This window comes from Triturus cristatus, chromosome 6, assembly GCF_964204655.1.
Source record: "Triturus cristatus chromosome 6, aTriCri1.1, whole genome shotgun sequence".
Taxonomy (NCBI): Eukaryota; Metazoa; Chordata; class Amphibia; order Caudata; family Salamandridae; genus Triturus; species Triturus cristatus.
This window is the reverse complement of record NC_140589.1, coordinates 427,116,368-427,136,710: the sequence shown is the minus strand read 5'-3', so window position 1 is coordinate 427,136,710 and position 20,343 is coordinate 427,116,368. Positions and strand designations below refer to the sequence as shown.

General features: G+C 44.1%; 1 protein-coding gene across 1 annotated transcript in view; it reads right to left on the bottom strand.

Moving 5' to 3' along the window:
* Window positions 1-20,343, bottom strand: part of LOC146817252 (glutathione S-transferase A4-like) — a 300,640-nt gene that overhangs the window by 188,580 nt on the left and 91,717 nt on the right. The window contains exon 3 of the mRNA XM_085610840.1: window positions 13,256-13,307. Coding sequence (XP_085466966.1) covers window positions 13,256-13,307 — 52 coding nt within the window. The remainder of the gene's footprint in view (window positions 1-13,255; window positions 13,308-20,343) is intronic.

Here is a 20,343-nt window from a genome sequence, read left to right as displayed (position 1 = left end):
TTCTGTGAATACCAAAATAGTAGCAAGTTTAGGATTTTGTCTTAAGTTAGTTGCAGGAAAGCATGTTGTGCCTGCAGTAGGAGAAACTCATTAAAGAAAATAGTGCTTACAGACAAAATAAGACGTACCGTGTAACAACCAAAGTAAAAGGGCCAGTCCTCAGGGGAGGTTACAAATGAAGACAAGGTGGTACTAAGGAGGAACTAACAAGCCTATTAACGAATCAGAAGCCAGCATTTATGAAGGGCAATGACAAATATACTCCAAAACAGCATGCCTCGCAGAGCAGCGCATGCGCTGGTCAGGCTCAACCTAAAAAGGCACAGACGTTACATTGCCCCCATTCTCTAGTGTTGTTGCATGAGGGTATGCCCTCTTTATTTTGAATCCCTAATTTCCCAATATTTGTGTATATATTTAAAATAAAGCAGTGACGACTCCTAAAAAAAAGATAATTTACATTTCTGTATAAACACACATGTGGTGTTTTTAGACTTATGGAATAGGGGTTAAGGGGTTTTGGGGGTTTGAGGGCTTGACAAATAATTGTTTAAAAAAATTAAACAATTTACAGAATTAAAAATAATTTTAGTACAAAAAACGAAATAATGTAATTTGAATTAACTGTCCAAAGCAACTGTTATTACTTATTGATTTTTGATGCATTTCTCCCTTCCAAATTAAAGACATTGTGTAAAAAAAAAGTCATTTTGAAAAATGACCAATAATTCTCATGCTAGTATCAGTATTCCCAATTTCGAAAATGTGCAAATATGCACTTTTTCTAAACTCTGTAGTTTGTTCCCATTTCAGAAATACATCGGTGTCTTTCATACCGATTTTTCCATGTATACATTTTCCCACAATAATTGCTATATACCCGGAACATAATAAAAAACCATTACAAAATGCTGCTCAGTTTTTTACTCTGGGTTCGTTGGGCTCTTGGTGAACCTACAAGTCCTATATATCCCCACAACCAGGAAGGTCCAGTGGATGTAACGGTGCATTGCTTTCAAAGAGATGTCATAATTAGAAGAAGTTACAGGTGAAAACGCTGACACAAAAGGCTGCTTTTTAGGTCTCGTCTGAGACAGCGCTTTAGCGCTGCTCTCGCGAGAGCTTTTGTAAAAGGGGGATCTGGAAGTGCAAACGAGTGCTTCCAGGCCTCCAAATACAGTGCATGTGCGCTGGGCGCGCGCACCATTTGGCAGCCTGAAAGCACTAGTTAGCACTTTCAAATCCCCCGTTTACAAAAGCTCATTTCGCGGCCGCTTTGATGAGAACATCAAAGCGGCCGTGAAATGAGCTCACCATTTGCCACCCCCTCCCTAATCCCACTTCCCTCACAGCTTGTTATCTCTTCTACCAAAGATTCTGCCCATTCGAAAGAATGACCATGCATAAAAAATACACGAGCAAGGATTGACTGGTCATTTCAATGTTGAATTGTCAGTCCGTAACGTGCGACAAACTTCTGGATGGATATGTGTTTTTTCTCACCATATTTCTGCTTCTCGCATGTGTAAAGAGGCGCTGATATAGCGCATGAGACTTATTTTCACAGAATAAGCATCGCGCTCAGCCACCTAAATACGACTACATTTCCCATGATGCAGATCAAACTCCATCAGTAACGCGCCTCTGGTAGGTAATTGGCCTCGCAGAGTCGTAACTGAGCACAGAGGTTGCTGCAGCAGATACCAGTCCATGAAAACACTTTTCTCTTTTTACATTAGCAAGAAAATTAATATGGTTTCCCTAATGCAAATAGAGGTCGCTATTTTACTGCACTAACACAGCAGCAAAGTAATAGGTGTTTATTTGCCCTCCGTGCAGAGCCCATGCTCGGGATCATACTTGCATGCTGTGCTACAAAGATGCTTTTGCCTCCAACAAGAAGCCCCGCAGTGATCTTTCATGCATGGCTGTGAAACGCAGTGCTGCTAGCAGAAGGCGGCGAGGAGCCATGAGAAACTCGTAGAAGAGCATGGCTTCTTTCCAACAAACAGAGCTTTATCTGTAATTATGGTGGCTGCGCCTTTTATCATGCTTTGTTTAACTTTTATTCTTGTCTGTAATTATGGTGGCTGCGCCTTTCATCATGCTTTGCTTAACTTTTATTCTTGTGTCACGCTACTTGTTTTCCGTGTGCTTTGTTCCCTCCCACCTCGCTAAACTCACGGCCATTTGTTCCACCCCCTCCCTGGCCTCCCACCCGTCCGTCACTTTTCGCCCTTATCTACTTGCATTTCAGTTTCAAGCGTGTACGTGAATCTTAAGTATGGGTTTTGTGCACACTTGTCTCAAATCACACAAAACCCGTGCAGTGGTTTACCACCTATTCTCTACATGCAATTGTATTTTCTCTAATGTTAGCGTGCGTGCCTTTGCTTTTTACCATGTATGTGTGCATACGAATGCGTCTCGGTGCGCATCCACTAGCTTTACTTCCCAGAACACACACGTGAAAAGTGGCTGTGTTTAGTAAGAGCTGCACTATGTATGCACGTGTCTGTGCACTGCGACAATAATGTGAACAGCTTGTTTGATTGGCACTACCTTGCTGGTGAATGCACAGCACTATCCAGTGTTCTGCACGTGCACATCACTAACGTGTTGACAGCACAGAGAAGTGTGCTCTACTCTGTGTGTGTTGTATAGGGCACCAAATTTGTGTGTGCACGTCTCTGCTAAGTATGTGCCTCATGCAGGACTGCACACGTTATTGGCAAGGGTGCACGTTGTTGGTCGGTTCACAATCGGAAGGAATGTGCACTAGGTTGCAGGCAGTGAGTAGCTTCACGACCTTGTACATTACTGGCACTTATGTGCAAAATCAACACTTATGCACATTATCACTGGGTGTGCGTGGCACGATTGGCATCACTGCAAAGTGTGCATCAAATGTCTGAGTGCAAACTGTTAGCCCAGTGAACAGCGTGTTTAAGTCTGCACAGGACTGGAGTGTATGCAGTGCATGTAGGAGTTTCAACATCAATGGTGCACGTGCAGAAGCATTCACACTCTTTGTGAGTTTTCAGGCATGTGCCCGATAATTCGTGAGGCAGGGTTGAGTTCATCGTTGATTGTGCACATACGTGTGTTAATTATTGGCAAGGGAGGAGTCACCTTCTTTGATCAGCTATATCACTAACAGATTTGGACAGTACATTGAAAATGCAGGTTAGTAGTAAGTATACACAGTGTAAATTAATCTAGATCCCTTACAAGAAGCAAGGCTGGCAGTAACTACGCCTCTTTTACTGCCAGCCGTGCTTTTCGTAAGCAAGTACTATAAATAAGAAATGTGCGTTGTTATGCACCGCTTGCACCTTTCAAAACACATAAATAAAAGGCATTGTCATTTACAATGCCAATAGATCAAACTCTCGCAAATGCGAGACCTATTGCATTGCAAATGCTTGTTTAAACTAATTTTTAATTTTTCCTATATTTAACTGGTAGTTTCTATAAAGAAACCTTGATGGATCTACACAAATGACCCATTGCTGAATTCAGAATGCTGTCTACTTTTCAAAAATGTATAGCTTTCCAGGATCCATTATTGCTTTTGTACCCATTTCTACCAGTAACCGGAATGAGGTTGAAAGCACAAAAAATAGCAAAAATAGGGTATGTCCCAGAAAAATGCCAAAACTGTGTAAAAAATGTTGGTTTTCTGTCAAAATTCTGTCATTCCCTAAAAGCTGGAGAAATGGTGATTTCAGCCCCACAAACCCTTTTTTGATACCATTTGCAGAGAAAAACCCAGACGCTTTCATTTGCAGCCCGTTTTTCCCATTTTTCACAAAAAAAAACAAAATGTTGCTGTATTTTGACTAATTTCTGGGAACCCTCTAGGAGAATCCACATTCCCTGGGTACCTTTAGAATCCCCATGATGTTGGAAGAAAAGGAAGCATATTTGGCGAGGATACCTAATGTGGTCAAAAAGTTACAGGGGCCTAAGCGAGCACTACTCCAAATAGCCCAAAAAAGGCTTAGCACAGGAGGGGAAAAGGCCTAGCAGCGAAGGGGTTAAAGAATATTGTGTCTTTTGATGAATTCTGGGTAAACACAAAATGAAGTGTGTTTTTTAAGTCTCTTTTTAACTGTATTCTACGAATTTTAGTTTTTAATGTAATGAAACTTTTTGTATTTTGTTTTTAAGAAAAGAATATATATTAAATTGCCAAAATAATTTTGGTCAACACTGTGCACAGATTTTTTAATTTATGTTTTGGTGATATTGTCTGTACAAATGTGTGTATGTATGGAAAGTTGAAATAATAAGATCTGCCAAAGGGGGTTTTATTTTCTTGACCTTGCTCCAATTGGTGCTCTACCACTTTGGTACAAAAGGGCCTTTCTCTCTTATTGAGATCTTCATTTACAATAACAACCATGGCCCCACTGTCCCACCAACGCAGCCCTTACCTGTACGTTTCTCTCGATATAAAAGGCACCCGTTGTAGGGCTTCTGAGACCTAAACAGTGCTTCTGTTATATTTATAGCGCATGATTGTTGTTTAGGCAGTACATCGAGGCTCAATTAAGAACACAGAGAGAGGCGACACACAGCACGCGCAAGTTATGTAAACAATCATTGCTTGGGTGGCCTTCGTACCTTAAAAGCTCCGATTTCGGGCTTCTTAGGAAGAATGGCAGCGTAGTCGGGCTGTGAGGGGAGGGTGGGAGGTCGGAGGAGAGGGGGGAAACAAAGTGAGATTTAAAATTAAACAACAGAAGTCTTGAATTAACGTTACGTGTCTCCGTCTCCAGGGTTTTCTCCATACCGGGAGTTCTGCTCTGCACGACTTGTGCTGACGCTGTCTTCCTGCTTGATGGAGATTGCCCGGACTCGAACGTTTTTATGCAGTTTGGAGTGAAGAAAGACTATTGGTTAAGGCAGCAGTATACAGGGCTGTCGGTTTTCACAGTCTTTATCTGTATAGGCCACTAAAGACAGTGTTAGAAGTGTCGCCAGTGTTGGAAATGGTGTATATGACTATTGCAATTTGGAAATGATAAATTATAAATTACCACTGCACCTATTTAAAAAAAAAAAAAAAAAAAGAGACAAATTCTCAGGCAAGGCGTGATTAATGGTAATATTTCCAAATTCATAATGAGGATTGCGTTGGCTTGGATTTTAAGAGATTGTTAATCATTAGAGTGCCAATAAAGTTTGTTTGAAAATCATTTTGGTATCATTATACAGAGCATTGTTTCTGGCCATAAAGTAAATAATGTTTAACATGTTCACGATACACTTAACCAGGGGATATCATCGTTCAAACCTGTTATATTTGTTTTTAAACGGTGTACCCATCTTTGTTCTTGTGTAAAGAGACGTTTCTCAACATTTTGTGACCCTGCCACCATAGACTCTATGACTATCCACTTGAGGTCATCGAGCGTATGTGGGTGGTTGATAAAGTGACTGCTCATTTTGGTGGTGTGACGTTTACATCTCACGTTGCTTCTATGTTCGCAGATTCGCTGTTTTATCTTGCGACACGTCATTCCGATGTATCTCAGATTACACGGGCAGGTAATCATGTAGATAACATGGGTGGTGTTACAGTTAGTATGTTGTCTCATCTTCCACACCAAGTCAGGTGTCAATTCAATGGATTTTGTTGTTTCTGTTAAGTGACAGACGGAGCAGTGTCCACACGGGAAATGGCCTACCACTGGTGGCAGGTTCCATAAAGTACTTGTAATTGTATGTGTCTTTTTTTCGAAAGGACGGGTGTGTACTAACATGTCCTTAAAATTCTGAGTTCTCCTGTTTGCGAAGCGTGGTTTGGGCCACTTTAGATCACCCGAGGTTAGAATGCGCCAGTTCTTGTTGATTATTTTCTTGATTATGTTACTGGCTGTGTTATATGTTGTAACACATGTTACTTGATCAGATGGTTGTGTTTTAGGTATTACTTCTAGCAGGCTCTCTCTGTGTTGATTTCTTGCTCTCTTTTGACATTTGTTTACAATTTTCGTAGGGTAATCGCGTTTGAGTAGTTTTATGCGCAAGTCTTCAGCTTGTTCTTTGTATTCACTCAGCTCACTGCAGTTCCTTTTTAGGCGCAGGAACTGACTGTAGGGTAAATTTTCTCTGAGTGGGCGGGGATGGAAGCTGTTGAAAGAGAGAAGGCTGTTCTTAGTCGTGGGTTTAAAAAAAGTTTTTGTTTTGATGGTATTATCGATTACATAAATGTATAGATCAAGAAAATCCAGGTGGTCCTTGTTTGTGTTGATGGTAAACTTTAGACATTCGTCTCGTGTGTTTAGCCAATTGTGAAAATCTCTTAGATCTTCTTCTGTTCCTTCCCAGAACATGATGATGTCGTCAATATATCTCTTCCAGAAGGTGATCCTGGTGTGGAATGGATTGTTGATGTTCTGGATATGTGTCTTTTCAAAATTACTTACATATAGACCTGCCACGCTCGGCGCAAAGGTACTTCCCATGGAAGTACCATGGCACTGCTGGTAAAGAGTGTTGTTATATTCAAAATAATTCTCAGTCAGGGCCATTCTGCAGCATTCTAGTATGAAGTGTCTGGGGGTGTGGTATTGCCAGTCGTGTGCGAAGAGTAAGTCTTCCAGGGTGTTCAAAGTTTCCTGTTGAGGCAGGCTGGTATAGAGGCTTTCCACATCTAGTGAGACTAAGATCATGGTTTCACTTAGGAACGGTTGGTCTTGCAAAAGGTTGAGTAAATCTCGTGTGTCTTTTAAATAAGTTGGAGTCTGTTGTACCATAGGTCTAAGATACTGGTCTGCAAATTGAGAGAGAGGTTCTAGGAGAGAGCCTATTCCGGAAACAATTGGACGCCCAGGTGGTGGGCGTTGGTTTTTGTGTACCTTAGGTAAGGAATAAAAATATGGTATGCGTGGGGAGTCAGTTCTTAAGAATGAAGCCTCATTCTTAGTGATCCAGTTGTTTGTCTCTGCTTCCTCTACCATTAGGTTGATAGTTCTTTTTAACCTCGGAGTTGGGTCTTCACTGATGACTTTATAGAATTTTTCGTCAGATAGTAATCTTAGGCACTGGTCGTTATAGTGGTCTTTGTCCATGATAACTATGCCTCCGCCTTTATCGGCTGGCTTTATGATGATGTCGTCATGTGTTCTTAATTCTTCCAGGGCTTTCTTTTCTTTATTAGAGATGTTTATGAAGGATTTAGTCGTCTTGTTGTTGATTTCATTTATCTCTCTCATAACTGCCTGTTCAAAGGTCTGGATTTCTATTGGTACCTGATGGTTCAGAGGGCAGAATGTAGATTTGGGTCTCAGGGCAGTGTCTCCAAGATCGGGGTTATTCTCTGTACCCTGAAAAAATGCTTTTAATTTCAGTGTCCTACAGAATTGGGCAACTTCACATTGTGTTTTGAAGAGGTCCAGTGGTGGTGTTGGTACAAAGCCCAGTCCTTTGTTAAGGACGTCTTCCTGATCTTTTGAAAGAATAATTTTCGACAGGTTGAAAATTAGTGGGTCGTGCTGGTACTGGGTTTTTCTTTTGTGGCGTTGGCCATACTCCTTGTCAGTATCTGTCTCTCCTGATCTGTCCAGGTGACATTCCTTCGCCTCCCTCGTTGGTTTGTACGGCCTCTCCCTAAAAAAGTCGGTTGTTGTACATATTGTCCCATGTAGGGACCTAGTTGTGGCGGTGCTGTCTGGTATGGATTCATCCAACCTTGATAGTTTGGAGTGAAGGGATGGAAGAGTGGAGGAGGTTGTTCCCCGTAATTAGGGTTGCGCCAAGTGTTAGGTCTTCGTCGCTGTTGGCGTCTGTTTTGCCCTCTGAATTTTCGTCGTTGCATGTTGTCATCCCCACTCCAATCTGAGTTGTTAGAGGAGTTACCACTGGAGTCATTGTCAGTTTGGGGATCTGATACCTCATAATCATCCTTGCTGTAGGGGTGCATTTTTTCCATGGAGAATTTTTTTAAATCCTTACTTAGTTTCTGGATTTTACTCTGTGTTAGATATTCTCTTGTCTCATTCATATCATGGTTGATTTCTTCCAGTTTTTTCTTGAAGACAGTGATAGATACCATGTTTTTAAATTTTGCTTCACTCAGTTGGATCTTAATTGTGAGTGCCTCTGTTAGTCTGGTTGCAGTTTTAATTATCAAGACTAAGTAGTCTCTAGTACATTTCCAGGATATGGCTGACCAGTCTTTCCTAAATGCAAGGTCTCTCAGAAAGATTCTAGGTGCATTATGGACCCATAATCCTCTAGGTGCAGCGTTTCCATGTAAATATTCAGTCATAATAATGCCATGAATGGCTGTTCTCACTTGTTCCTTTTTATCCTCGGATAGTTGTTCCCAGTCCTCATTCTGAGCCAGGGTTTGTGTGATTTCACCATCTTGCAGAAGGGATGGAAGGGAAAGAATTGCGTTGATCTCGTCAGTAGAGTAACTTAGTCCTAAGTTCTCTGCCATTTTGCTGTACTGGGTCAAAAGGGGTAACGTTAGTGTTCAATGTGTTCTGTTCGAATAATCCTCAACGAAATTTTCGGGGCGTCTTCGAAGGGGATATAATTCCCACAGCTGCACTCTGCTATATATATGGCTAATCAGTTGGTAGGGAATAAGAAGGATACGTGATCCAGTCGCCTTCCAATTAATAGTTTTATATCAAAAAAGAGTGGATCACTTGAACCTGTTATCCAGGGTTTGGTGGTTATTCGGCCGTTCCTTAAAAAACCCTCATTCACGTTTTTAGGTGGATTGTCTGGCGGTATATCTTGGTTCTCCGCCTCGATAACGTGACTGCATCATCATCGGGTTTAGTGTTGTGCTACCTCCACCTGGAGGAAAACCACTGGATATTACAGTAGCGATCAGAGATCAAAAAATGGACAGAGTGCTCATGTGTCGTGAAAAAGTGGAAGTTAAAAAGGGATGTTTTCTCATGCTACCTGGACTTTAGTCTTTATTGTTGTCTGGTGCGTGGAAAAATAATAAAAAATAGGGGAAATTGTACAGCAAGGGCAGTTAATGTGTCCGCTGTACAATCAGTCCAATAGGTGGGTCGACATGTTTCAGCTCTTTACGTGCCCAGCAGGTGAGCTTTCATCAGGACCAGGGGGTGTTGTCTTAAAGAAGGATATTGTCCACTTTAAGAGTGAGGAGTTCGGAATATTTATCACTGATCTCCTAGTAAAAGGTTTAGTACCTATGGTGAAAAAGAGGACGAATAACAAATGATCTGTTGGTAAAAATATAATTTCTTTAACAACTGATTCTTTCTTAGAGATTTTTTAAAAAAAGGTTTCTACCCAGAGTACATGACAAGAAACAAGCAACATGGCAATTCTTTATATACAGTAAGAGCTGCAAGTTGAGTTCGAACACGCCACTGGTTACATAGCAAGTATAGATGGCAAATCTTTGCAATGATATCTGTATGTGATGTCTAATGGTTCAGCTGAGGGCATTTCAGAGGAGTTATTCTGATTAACAAAGGAATATACTTTTCTACGGAAAGTTATACGTAAGGTTATCTCAGAGATTCATTTTGAGTCCTAAACGTAAAACATGAATGTCCATGTGATCTTTGTGTTGAGGATCGTTGTACAATGTGTTGCAATTTAAGGGCTGTATGGAATGCTGTGTGGTTTCAAAAAAGCAGTGATGACTATGATTTGTCATGTGTACAAATGATAATCACTGGAAAAGGTCTATTGTCCATAAATGTTGTAAACTTAATGACCATTGATAATGTACCACTCACGTCGATTTTTAACAGAAGATATGGCGGCATACTAGAGCTTGCTCATTCATACATTCACTAGATCTGTAAACACACGTTTCTCTCGATATAAAAGGCACCCGTTGTAGGGCTTCTGAGACCTAAACAGTGCTTCTGTTATATTTATAGCACATGATTGTTGTTTAGGCAGTACATCGAGGCTCAATTAAGAACACAGAGAGAGGCGACACACACAGCACGCGCAAGTTATGTAAACAATCATTGCTTGGGTGGCCTTCGTACCTTAAAAGCTCCGATTTCGGGCTTCTTAGGAAGAATGGCAGCGTAGTCGGGCTGTGAGGGGAGGGTGGGAGGTCGGAGGAGAGGGGGGAAACAAAGTGAGATTTAAAATTAAACAACAGAAGTCTTGAATTAACGTTACGTGTCTCCGTCTCCAGGGTTTTCTCCATACCGGGAGTTCCGCTCTGCACGACTTGTGCTGACGCTGTCTTCCTGCTTGATGGAGATTGCCCGGACTCGAACGTTTTTATGCAGTTTGGAGTGAAGAAAGACTATTGGTTAAGGCAGCAGTATACAGGGCTGTCGGTTTTCACAGTCTTTATCTGTATAGGCCACTAAAGACAGTGTTAGAAGTGTCGCCAGTGTTGGAAATGGTGTATATGACTATTGCAATTTGGAAATGATAAATTATAAATTACCACTGCACCTATTTTTTTTAAAAAAAAAGAGACAAATTCTCAGGCAAGGCGTGATTAATGGTAATATTTCCAAATTCATAATGAGGATTGCGTTGGCTTGGATTTTAAGAGATTGTTAATCATTAGAGTGCCAATAAAGTTTGTTTGAAAAACAAACTTTACATTGCACAAGATCACATTCATGTTTTGAGGCACATGGAGAGGTGATTTGCCCAGAAACACAGGATATAGAGCACACGCCGAGATTCGATCATGGTTCTCGAATTCCAAATTTGGCAGCTCTGGTTGTAACGCCACAGTTAACCCTGCAGCTGGACAGACATTGAGATTAAGATGCACAGCGCCATTAAACGGAGTCTTGCTGGTGGTCGTGTACAACTGAAGAGACAGGGACATGCCGGCATACCCACCATAGACCTGAAACACTACACGTGCTCAAGTACACACAGACACCAAAGTAAGCGCTTCGAAGGGAGGGGCAGATGTGGCGTACACCTCCAGCACTATAGATAAAACAATTTTTAGCTCTCACAAAGTCCAGTGGGGTGAGTGTGGGGTGACGGTCATCATGATAACAATTGTAAATGTACTGCAGCCAAGCAGTGCTGTGCCGAGCAACACTGCCATGTCCGTAATACCTAACACAAAGGGAAACAATACTGCTCTGCTCCCCGCGTGCTATGACGCATCCCTCAATAATAATTCCCTGTGACAACTAGTTGCTAGCCTCAAGTCCTACTCTCAACTTGGTTCCTGGCTCATTCTTGCTACTTAGAGCACCGGAGATGCTTTCTTCTGTCAGTGCTGGTGGTTGTTGGACTGGACCCTCTTTGACTCATTCGCACTTGTCTTCCGGGCTGAGGTGTCACGTGAAACCTAAAGCTTACGGCTCCTGCTTCTGCAAGCTAAGCAGATAGAAGTCTCCAGGATGTTTTTGTTTCAGGGTAGCCTACAGCACAGCTTCAGCAGCTTTGTCTCTAACTGACGCTCCGTGCCTGAAGGCATCCGTTAATCTGCGACTGCCGTAACTTAAAAAAAAGAAGTTCTGTAAAAGAATTGACGAAGAAAGTAAGTGTAAGGATACTGTGCTTGGTCAGTGCTCCTTAGCTTTGACCGGAAATGAGGTATCGGCGGCCTGAACAACTTAGGAGGCAACGAAGAAGAGCGACGTGGGAGTGATCCATTGGTGACTAGAGGCAGAATTACACTCAAGTAAACTAAGTGTAGTGCTTAGGGCAGGTCCTGCAGACAACTGCGCATGCGCGCTGCCTAGGCTTGACCTAAAAAAGAGACTTTCTGTGCACTGAAGTATATATAAATAAATACCCACATACATACTTTTATACTGGGTTTAACAAGGGCTGAGTGCGGAAATATGGTTCAACCACTGGAAAACTGCATCTTTTTGTAAAGATGCAGTTTTCCTTAAATACCGCATAAATTGATTGTCCACTCATGACAACATTAGTGGACAACATGCTGAAAAATGACTGCAAATGTGTAAATGAGGACCCAGGTATGTTTTTTTGTGTCGGGAGGGGGGCTATCTTCAGGAAGGTGATGGTGAGTGAGAGAATGGCAGACTTTTTAACATTTGTTTTCACAGGTTATATATGGGTCTCCAATTAGCCTTCTGCCCCTGTGTATATATATTGGAAGATGTGGGGGCACATGATTTGGGGGGTTGGGGGGACATACGCCACAATAAATTATAGATGGGTGAAATGTAAATTAAAGGTATGTTTTTAACCAGGGGTTGGGTTCCAGGTAACAATATAAACAACTCAAGCTGTCGTTGTCTATTTGATGTCATTTAGAACTCCCCAGTTAAAAACATCTCCGTAATTTACAGTTACCCATCTATAATTCTATATATAACGAACACTGAAGCTTGGTGTCTCCTTAGATGTGGTTTAGGCAATGAATATTTGCTATTGGAATAAGTCCTGAATTATACATGACATCAGCTGCACATAAAATAACTAAACACTTCTTAATCAATGGTTCCAGACTGTAGTTTGCCAGATTATCTTTATTCTCGGTTTCAGTATGAAAGGATAACTTTACACCTTTTCTAGGAGCATTCATGGAATCCTTTGAATGATCTAACTTTTTAAGGCTTTGTTGGCCTGGACTCTCTCTCTCTCTCTCTCTCTCTCTCTCTCTCTCTCTATCACTCTCTCTATCACTCTCTCCCACTCTCTCTCTATATCTCCCACTCTCTCTCTATCTCTCCCACTCTCTCTCCATCGCTCTAAATACCCTCTTGCTTTAGGATGTGATTTACACATATCTGTGTGTAAATGCACAACAGCTGAACCGCACCACTTGGTATCTTTGCATTCAGATTTACACACAGCTCTGCCAGCACACCGCAGTCCAATTCTGCAGTACATCACGAGTTCCAGAGAGGAACTCACACATAGTGCTGCTGGTTCACCCAATTCCACAATTGCAATCATAGGGAGATCATTTTTGGATACCTGGCTCCTTCCTTTCCTCTTGGGGTGATTGGCCGCCGCACCTGGTATCTTGTCACTATACCGCATTCCCCATTTTACTCAGGGCTAGGGGGTTAGGTGGTTATAGCTATTGCTTGTGATAAGCATCATGCAGAGCTGTCACTGCAAACATGAAGTACCTTCCTGCTTTCTTGGCTGAACAGCCTATCAGGCAATTCACTAGGTGAGTTGTCTCTACAACACTAGGTGTCCCTAAAACTGGGAAATACAACTTCCTGCATAAAGTAAAGGCCCCCAACATCAGACAAAAGCTATAATTCAAATACAATATTGCTAGAAGTAAAAGAATTCAAGTACGATGTCTTACCTTGAATTAACTTTTCAAATTGTTCCCTATTTTCCAAAAATTCCTCTTCAAACTGGAAATAGAAGATAAGAAAAAGTTTAGCTGGTCATGTGATGTATCAATAAGATAAGTTTTGGCAATATCTCCAGTGTATGAAAGAGCATAATGCCACTTTTACAACGGGGGATTTTAGAACCAGGAATGGTCTTTCCTGGACACTGTGTCACGAGGCCACCAAGGCGCTCACTCTTTGACCCCCAATCATCTCAACTGAGTGCGGACAGGATTTGCACCAGAATGTGGATTACAATTTGTACACTAATGCAGCACTTTTTACCCGCATAAATGTCACTGCATAAAAAATGGAGAAAATGTGCTGAGAAAATGCAACACATTCAGTATTTTACAGCTCAAAATGAAACCATACATGCCGCATTATCTTGATATCCACCTTTCTGAGTTGATAAACTCAGATTGAGGAGGTATTACCATTCTTGCTAAATACCTCACCAGCAGTCTCAGCATTTAATAAGTGAAATATGACTTTCCAAAATACTAGGACATTCAAAATGAGACACTAACAATGACATTTAGACCCCGGGTAAAGCTTCTATTACTTACCGGTTATTGTATTACTCTCACTCATTTCTATCACACAGTGAGGTCCCTGTGCCTCGTATCCACCCCCTACCTTTATAAAATGTTCACGCCCCCCTTACATCTCCTGTTCATCCCAACCTGCCATAGCCACAGTTGGCCTGAAAACCGAGAGGGAGGGTAGTAATGGAAAGGAGTGAGATTAGGACACAGAGTAATGCAATTACCGATAAGTAACAGAAGCATTACCACCTCGTCCCTCTCGCTCATTTCCATTACACAGTGAGACATACCAAGCCAAAACAAAAACCAGGTCAACTGCACCAATTTCTGCACAGCCAGTACCAAAAATGCAAATTTTTTTGTCAAACAGACAAGAAAAGATAGCCCAGCTATAATACAGTGGAGAGATCTTTCGTGCCAAAAACCTCCCCCACTTCCGGACCCTGAACCACTGGATAGTGAGAAAGAAAGGTATTAGGCGTGGCCGAAGTGGCAGCCCTGCAAATCTCAGATAAAGAAGCACCCTGAATCTCAGCAATGGATGCTGACATCCCCCTGGTGGACCTCCCCTGGAGCCCCAGAGGAGACTGGAGACCAACCTTCTTGTAGGCCAAAGTCACCAAAGACTCAATCCATCTAGACAAAGTTTGCAAAGAAGACTTCAAACCCTTTTTAGCCAGACCAAAATTAACAAAAAAAGAGGACACCAGCCGTAAATCCTGAACTCTAGATAGATAGATCATATCATCCAGCGCATGCCACTCAACCTCCTCCGGAGACTGAGGTTCAGGAAAGAACTCCTGGAGGATGACTTCCTGCTGCGAATGAAATGCTGGATTTAACTCAGGTACAAACCCAGGCCCAACTGCAGAACCAACCGATCCTCAAAAATTCGAAGAAAAGGAGCCCTGCAGGACAAAGAACCAAACTCCCCCAGGCACCTAGCAGAGGTAATCGCCACCAAGAAAAAACCTTCAGAGTCAAAATCTGGAGATCCACCGACTCCATAGGCTCAAAGAGAGGATAATTCAATGTCTGCAGCACAATCAGGAGATCCCAAGAAGGACAAATCCATACAGGAGGAACCCGCAAATTCCCGAACCCCTTAAAGAGTTTAACCACCAACCACAAAGAGTCGGACAGACTATTCCAGGGAACACGGAAAGTGCCTGGTCGCCAACCCGAACCTGCCCAGGGATTCCAAGGGAAGACCTGTGAACCTCAGAGGAGATGGAACTAGCGGGAACATCCAATCCTGGCCCACCCTCATCTCCACTAGGTGATAAAGCCAATAGGAGCGGACCCATAGCAGAGCAACTCGGATCACCCAAACCCTCTCTCTCTTAACCCAAAGAAGAAACCACTGTAAGAGAGGAAATTTGGGGGAATGCAAACAGAAACCTCCTTGGCTACGGACATGAGATCGCCTCCCTGGACCAAGCCCCTAAACCCTGCCCTTTGAACAGAACTGGGGAAGAAGAAAATTCGGGGCCGAAGCAAAAAGATCCAGAAAGGGGTCCCCTCATGGATTGCAAATCTGGGCAAAGTTCTGGGGAGCCAGATCATAATCCTGGGAGGATGGAATCACAGTGCTCAACTGATCAACTTGCACATTGAGACATCCCTGAATGTACACTGCCTTTGGGGAAAGAACCATCTCCTGTGCCCAAGCAAAAATCAGATCCGAGATTACTGATAAAGATATGGCTCTTGTCCCCCCCTGCCGATTGAGATAGGCTTTGGCAGTCATGTTGTCCGTACGTACCAACACCGACCTCCCCCAAACAAGATCTGAAAAATGCTGAAGAGCCAGCCACACTGCCTGAAGCTCCCTCCAATTGGAGGAGCGACAAGCCTTGACCGGAGACCAGAACCCCAGGACATGGTGGGACCCCAACCAAGCTCCCCAACCTGTCTTGCTGGCATCGATAATTACGACTACTGGATCCACCTGACACAGAGAAGCCCCCTTCTCCAAGTTCCACCAGATGCAGCCACCATCCCAGTTTTTGACGAATTACCTCAGTCATGGGCACCTCCTGAGTCAGATCCTGAGACTGCGGATGCCAATGAGCTAAGAGAACACGCATCAGGATGTTTAAATGCCACCTCACTCAAGGAACCACAAACAGAGAAGTCGACAAATCCCTTTGACCCCTCATCCAGAGGGACAGGGGAGGATGAGACATTGATATGAACTTCAAGATATGGGACCGAAGAGTCAACACCCGGGGGTTGGACAGCAACACTTTCCCTTCCGAAGTCGAGAAACATTCCCCAATGAACATCTGATCCTGGGCCGCAACCGGATTGGACTTCTTCCAATTGATCAGATACCCATTGTGAGAAGCTGGCCTGATATATGCTGTCCACTAGTTCTAGTGGGCACCTTGTATCAGTCCAAACAACCCCTTATGGTGATGGGTTAAAGATAACCTTTATTGGAAGCTATCCTAGTGGTAGCTATGGAGAGCAGCCTTCAGGCTAAGTCTTGAAGGAATGTAAAGCAGCTTGTTTTACCAGTCTATAATCTCTTGAATGACCAAATGAAAGGACAACCACACCAGGTATATACTTAAAATATATGTATTTAAGATAAAACACACCTTTCTAGTCTCTTTATGAGACTGGAGTTCGAAGTACTTAGGTTACAGGTTAGTTATCAACAATATTAGCACAAATACATGTTTGGGCCCTAGGGGCGTACCAAACCATATACCACAAAAGTGGTATAAGAACCACAACTGAACTAGACGCATGGCCTAGAGCCTGTAGAATCGCTGGGACCCCAAGGAACCACCCAAGGTAGTGACACAGGGGACCCACGGGGGCCGTGTGCAGTGTGTAAACACAACCGCGGGTTCCCGTTAGCTTCTATGGGCAATGTCGCGGTTGGAAATTTAAAGATTAGGGACACTTAGAATCGAGTCAGGACCAAACCCTTTTGGACTTAGGAAGTTCTATGGCTAGCACCCACGGGAGCACCGGAGTACTCGTGTTACCTCACCCAGGGAAGCCGGGTGCATAGGTGTCTTTTGGTGACGGGTTGCGTCGGCGATTTCAATGGGAGCTGGCGAAGAAGTGCTGCTGCCGTGAAGAGGAGAAGTGTCCGAAGCGATCCAAGCCTGGATCTAGGATGGAAGGAACCTGAAAGCAGAGGGGACAGAGTGTGGGCCACTTACCAGTGACCAAGGACAGGATGGACCAATGCCCACAGATGTCGGGTGCTTCAGGTGAGTTGACGGGTGTCTTGACTCTTAAGCCACGAGGTCCAGGAGGCACCGCTGACAACCAGGAGCTGGATTCGAGCTGTCCCACAAAGTTTGTCGAGTGCTACAGTGTCGGCGGCCAGATTGGACCCAACAAGCCTTGGCAAGTCACTGGAAATCAGAGAAAGGACTGCGGTGCAGACCAGCAAGGTCTGAGGGACTCACCCAGCGAGGGTAAGTTGGGGCACGTCTGGAGCAACCAGGAAAGTCTAATTAGTAGAGGAGTTGCCTTCGTGGGGACCTACTAGCCAATGGGCTAGCGATCGCGAAGGAGCCTCAAGCGGTCGCACTTGAAACTGGGTCACTCGTGGAGTGGAGGCCAGCAGTCTTCGGTGCAGGAGGTGCTCAAGGCTGGGGCTACTCGGAGCCTAAAGCACAACGTCAAAGAAGACCAGAAAGATGTTGTTTCTGCAAAAGATCACGGTGTGCAGGGGTCACGATTCCACGTCACCCACGATAGCCACGGGCCTAAGCTTTGCTGTGGACTCTGGGTAGCCTCGGGGAAGTCTGGAAATCTACCTCTGATGATGCAAAGACTTCGGCGTCCAGCAGGAGCTTCAGTGATGCAGACCGGTCAGTTGCTTCTTTGGATGCCTGCCAAGCAGGGGAGTCACTCCTTGACCCCAAGGGAGATTTCTTCAGTCTTCTAAGCAAATTAGAAACTCGAAGGTCCAGGATATATGTTGCAGAGTTTCGTCCAGGGTAATCTAAAGTCTCAAGGACTGGGTTCCCATACTTATACCAAGTTTGGGGGTTGGACATACTCTAGGGATCCACCTATGGGAGGGTTTGGAAAGAGGGGTGGTTACACCTATTTCCTTTGTCCAAGTTCGCGCCAGAGCAGGGGCAGGTAGCCCCTGCAACCAGTTTGAACTGGACTATGCACAGGGACACCAAGTGTGCCCCCAGTGCAGGACTTCAAAGCACCAGAGAGTGCTCCCGCCCAGCCCCAATACACATCTGCCTGTCTGGGGAGGTGGTTACACCTCCCTGGGACAGGAAACCTATTGTCCAGGCCTCCCCTACCGGAGTTTTGGTCAGCAGCAGGAGGCCAGACCCGTGTCTGTGGCAGAGGCAGCCATTTTGTGATGCCAGGGCTGTAGAAAGTCCTACGGGTTAGACCAGTGTGAACATATCTCTCTCTCTAGAAGGGTGGAATGCTACCCCCGCTGCCAGAACTGGCAGGGGGGCTAGTATTCCAAAGCGTTTGACATCAAACACGACATGTTTCCGTGCAGCCATCCCAAAGTTAGCATTTACCGCGAGGTTATAATGCACTTAAGAGAATATGGTCAGGCTGCACCTCAAACAGCATCAGAGGAGGTACTCCAAACGCTGCAGATGGGCTCTGCTCATTCAGGGGCACCCTCTCACATAAAAACCAAGCACTCTGCCTTCAGGATTGTTAAGGCCTGCCATAGGAGTGACTTGTAGGTTTTATAGGTGTGTGCAATGATAGTGATATAGGTAGCCTATACCACAGTAAGGAGTGCAAGCACCACCTTACCCAGGCTGCAGTAGCAGACCTGTGGTGCCATTTTGGAGTGTTTCCCAGGGGTGGCATAATACTTGCTTCAGCCCCTGGTAGGCCTCTGAGGTACTTATGCCCTAGGTACATAGTATACCATATACTAGGGGCTTATAAGGCACTCCAGAATCCAATTAGAAATGTACCTAATGTACATAGAAACCATTTTAGAGAGGACGCAGCTAGGCTGGGTCCTGATTAGCAGAGCCACAGCCAGACAAAGGTCGAAAAACAGTGAAACACCAGCGAAAAGTGGGGGTACCCATGTGAAGCAGATCCTACTCTCCTACACCCATGATCCTGTAACAAATGCAGAACCATCTGAACATGAGTTTCTGCCTGCAAAAAGCAAGGTGCAACCACAATCCAGTCGTCCAGATAAGGCTGAACTGCTAATCCCCGTAGATGAAGAAGGCCAACCAAGGGAGCCAGAACCTTGGTAAACACCAGAGAAGCCAATTTTAGACCAAAATAAGAAACCGGAACTGCAAGTGCCGGCCCCCTACCGCAAAGCGGAGGAACCTCTAAAAGTCTGTGTGTACCAGAACATGTAGGTACGCATCCTGTAAGTCTATAGTTGCGATGTAATCCCCTGGGGCCACCAGAGGAATCAGTTGTTGAAGGGACAGCATCCTGAAATGAATGTTCTTGACCTACCCATTGAGTTTCTTCAAGTCCAGCACTGGTCGATAATCTCATGAAGGTTTCTGAACCAGAAATAGGACAGAATATACTCCTTGTCCCTGCTCCTAAGGAGGAAGTGGAATAATCGACCCTTTGGAAAGTAAAGCTGTGACACCATCGAGCAGTGCCTTCCGTTTTTCTAGCCTCCGAGGAACGTGTGTATGGATGCAACCTGAGTCTGGAAGCCAAGAACTGAACTCCATACAATAACCGTTCTGCACAATGCTCACTACCCAGAGATCTGAAATGGAATTCTCCCAGGCCTGGGAAAAGTGCATAATCCGACCACCCACAGGATAGCCAGGACCGCTGCTTAGAAGATCCAACCTTGGCAGGAAAAGCCTGACCTCACCCCTTCCTCAGTTGATAGTTCCTCTTCCTTGCCGCATAGAATTTTGGCTCCTTCTTACTGTCCAAAGCAGACCTATTCCAGGACCCAGAAAATTTAAAAGCAGAGGATTTAAAGGACCACGTATGGTTCTTATTCCTTAGAGGTTTTCTTAATAATATCATCCAGTTTGTCACCGAACAGCTTGCGCCCATCAAACAACACATTTAGGAAAGCACTCTTGTCAGCCAAATCCGCTTTCCAATCCCGCAACCACAAATGCCTCCGAGCCATAAGCATAGCACTGGATGCCACTGATGCTGCTTTAACCACATATGTCGAAATATCAGACAACAGCTTTGCCTTCAGCTCCATGCTCACCAATTGATCAGAAATGTCCGAGCCCTCCTGCAGTGCATCAAACAAAATCTCAAAATCCTCAACCAAAGACTGAGCAGTCAGGGCTGCATAAGAAGATGCTCTCAAAGCCAAATTATTAGCTGAAAAAGATTTCTTCAAGCTCCTATCAAGCTTCCTGTCCACTTGATCAGACGGGGAGCAGTCCTCCGCACTCAAGGAAGAACGCCCAATCAGCGGAGCCAGGATAGTATCCACCTTCACCAAATATGGCAAATCCTCCCCTTGTTCCATGACATAAGCCTTCATCATGATTCTGAGGACCTGGAAATGGTCAGGATCC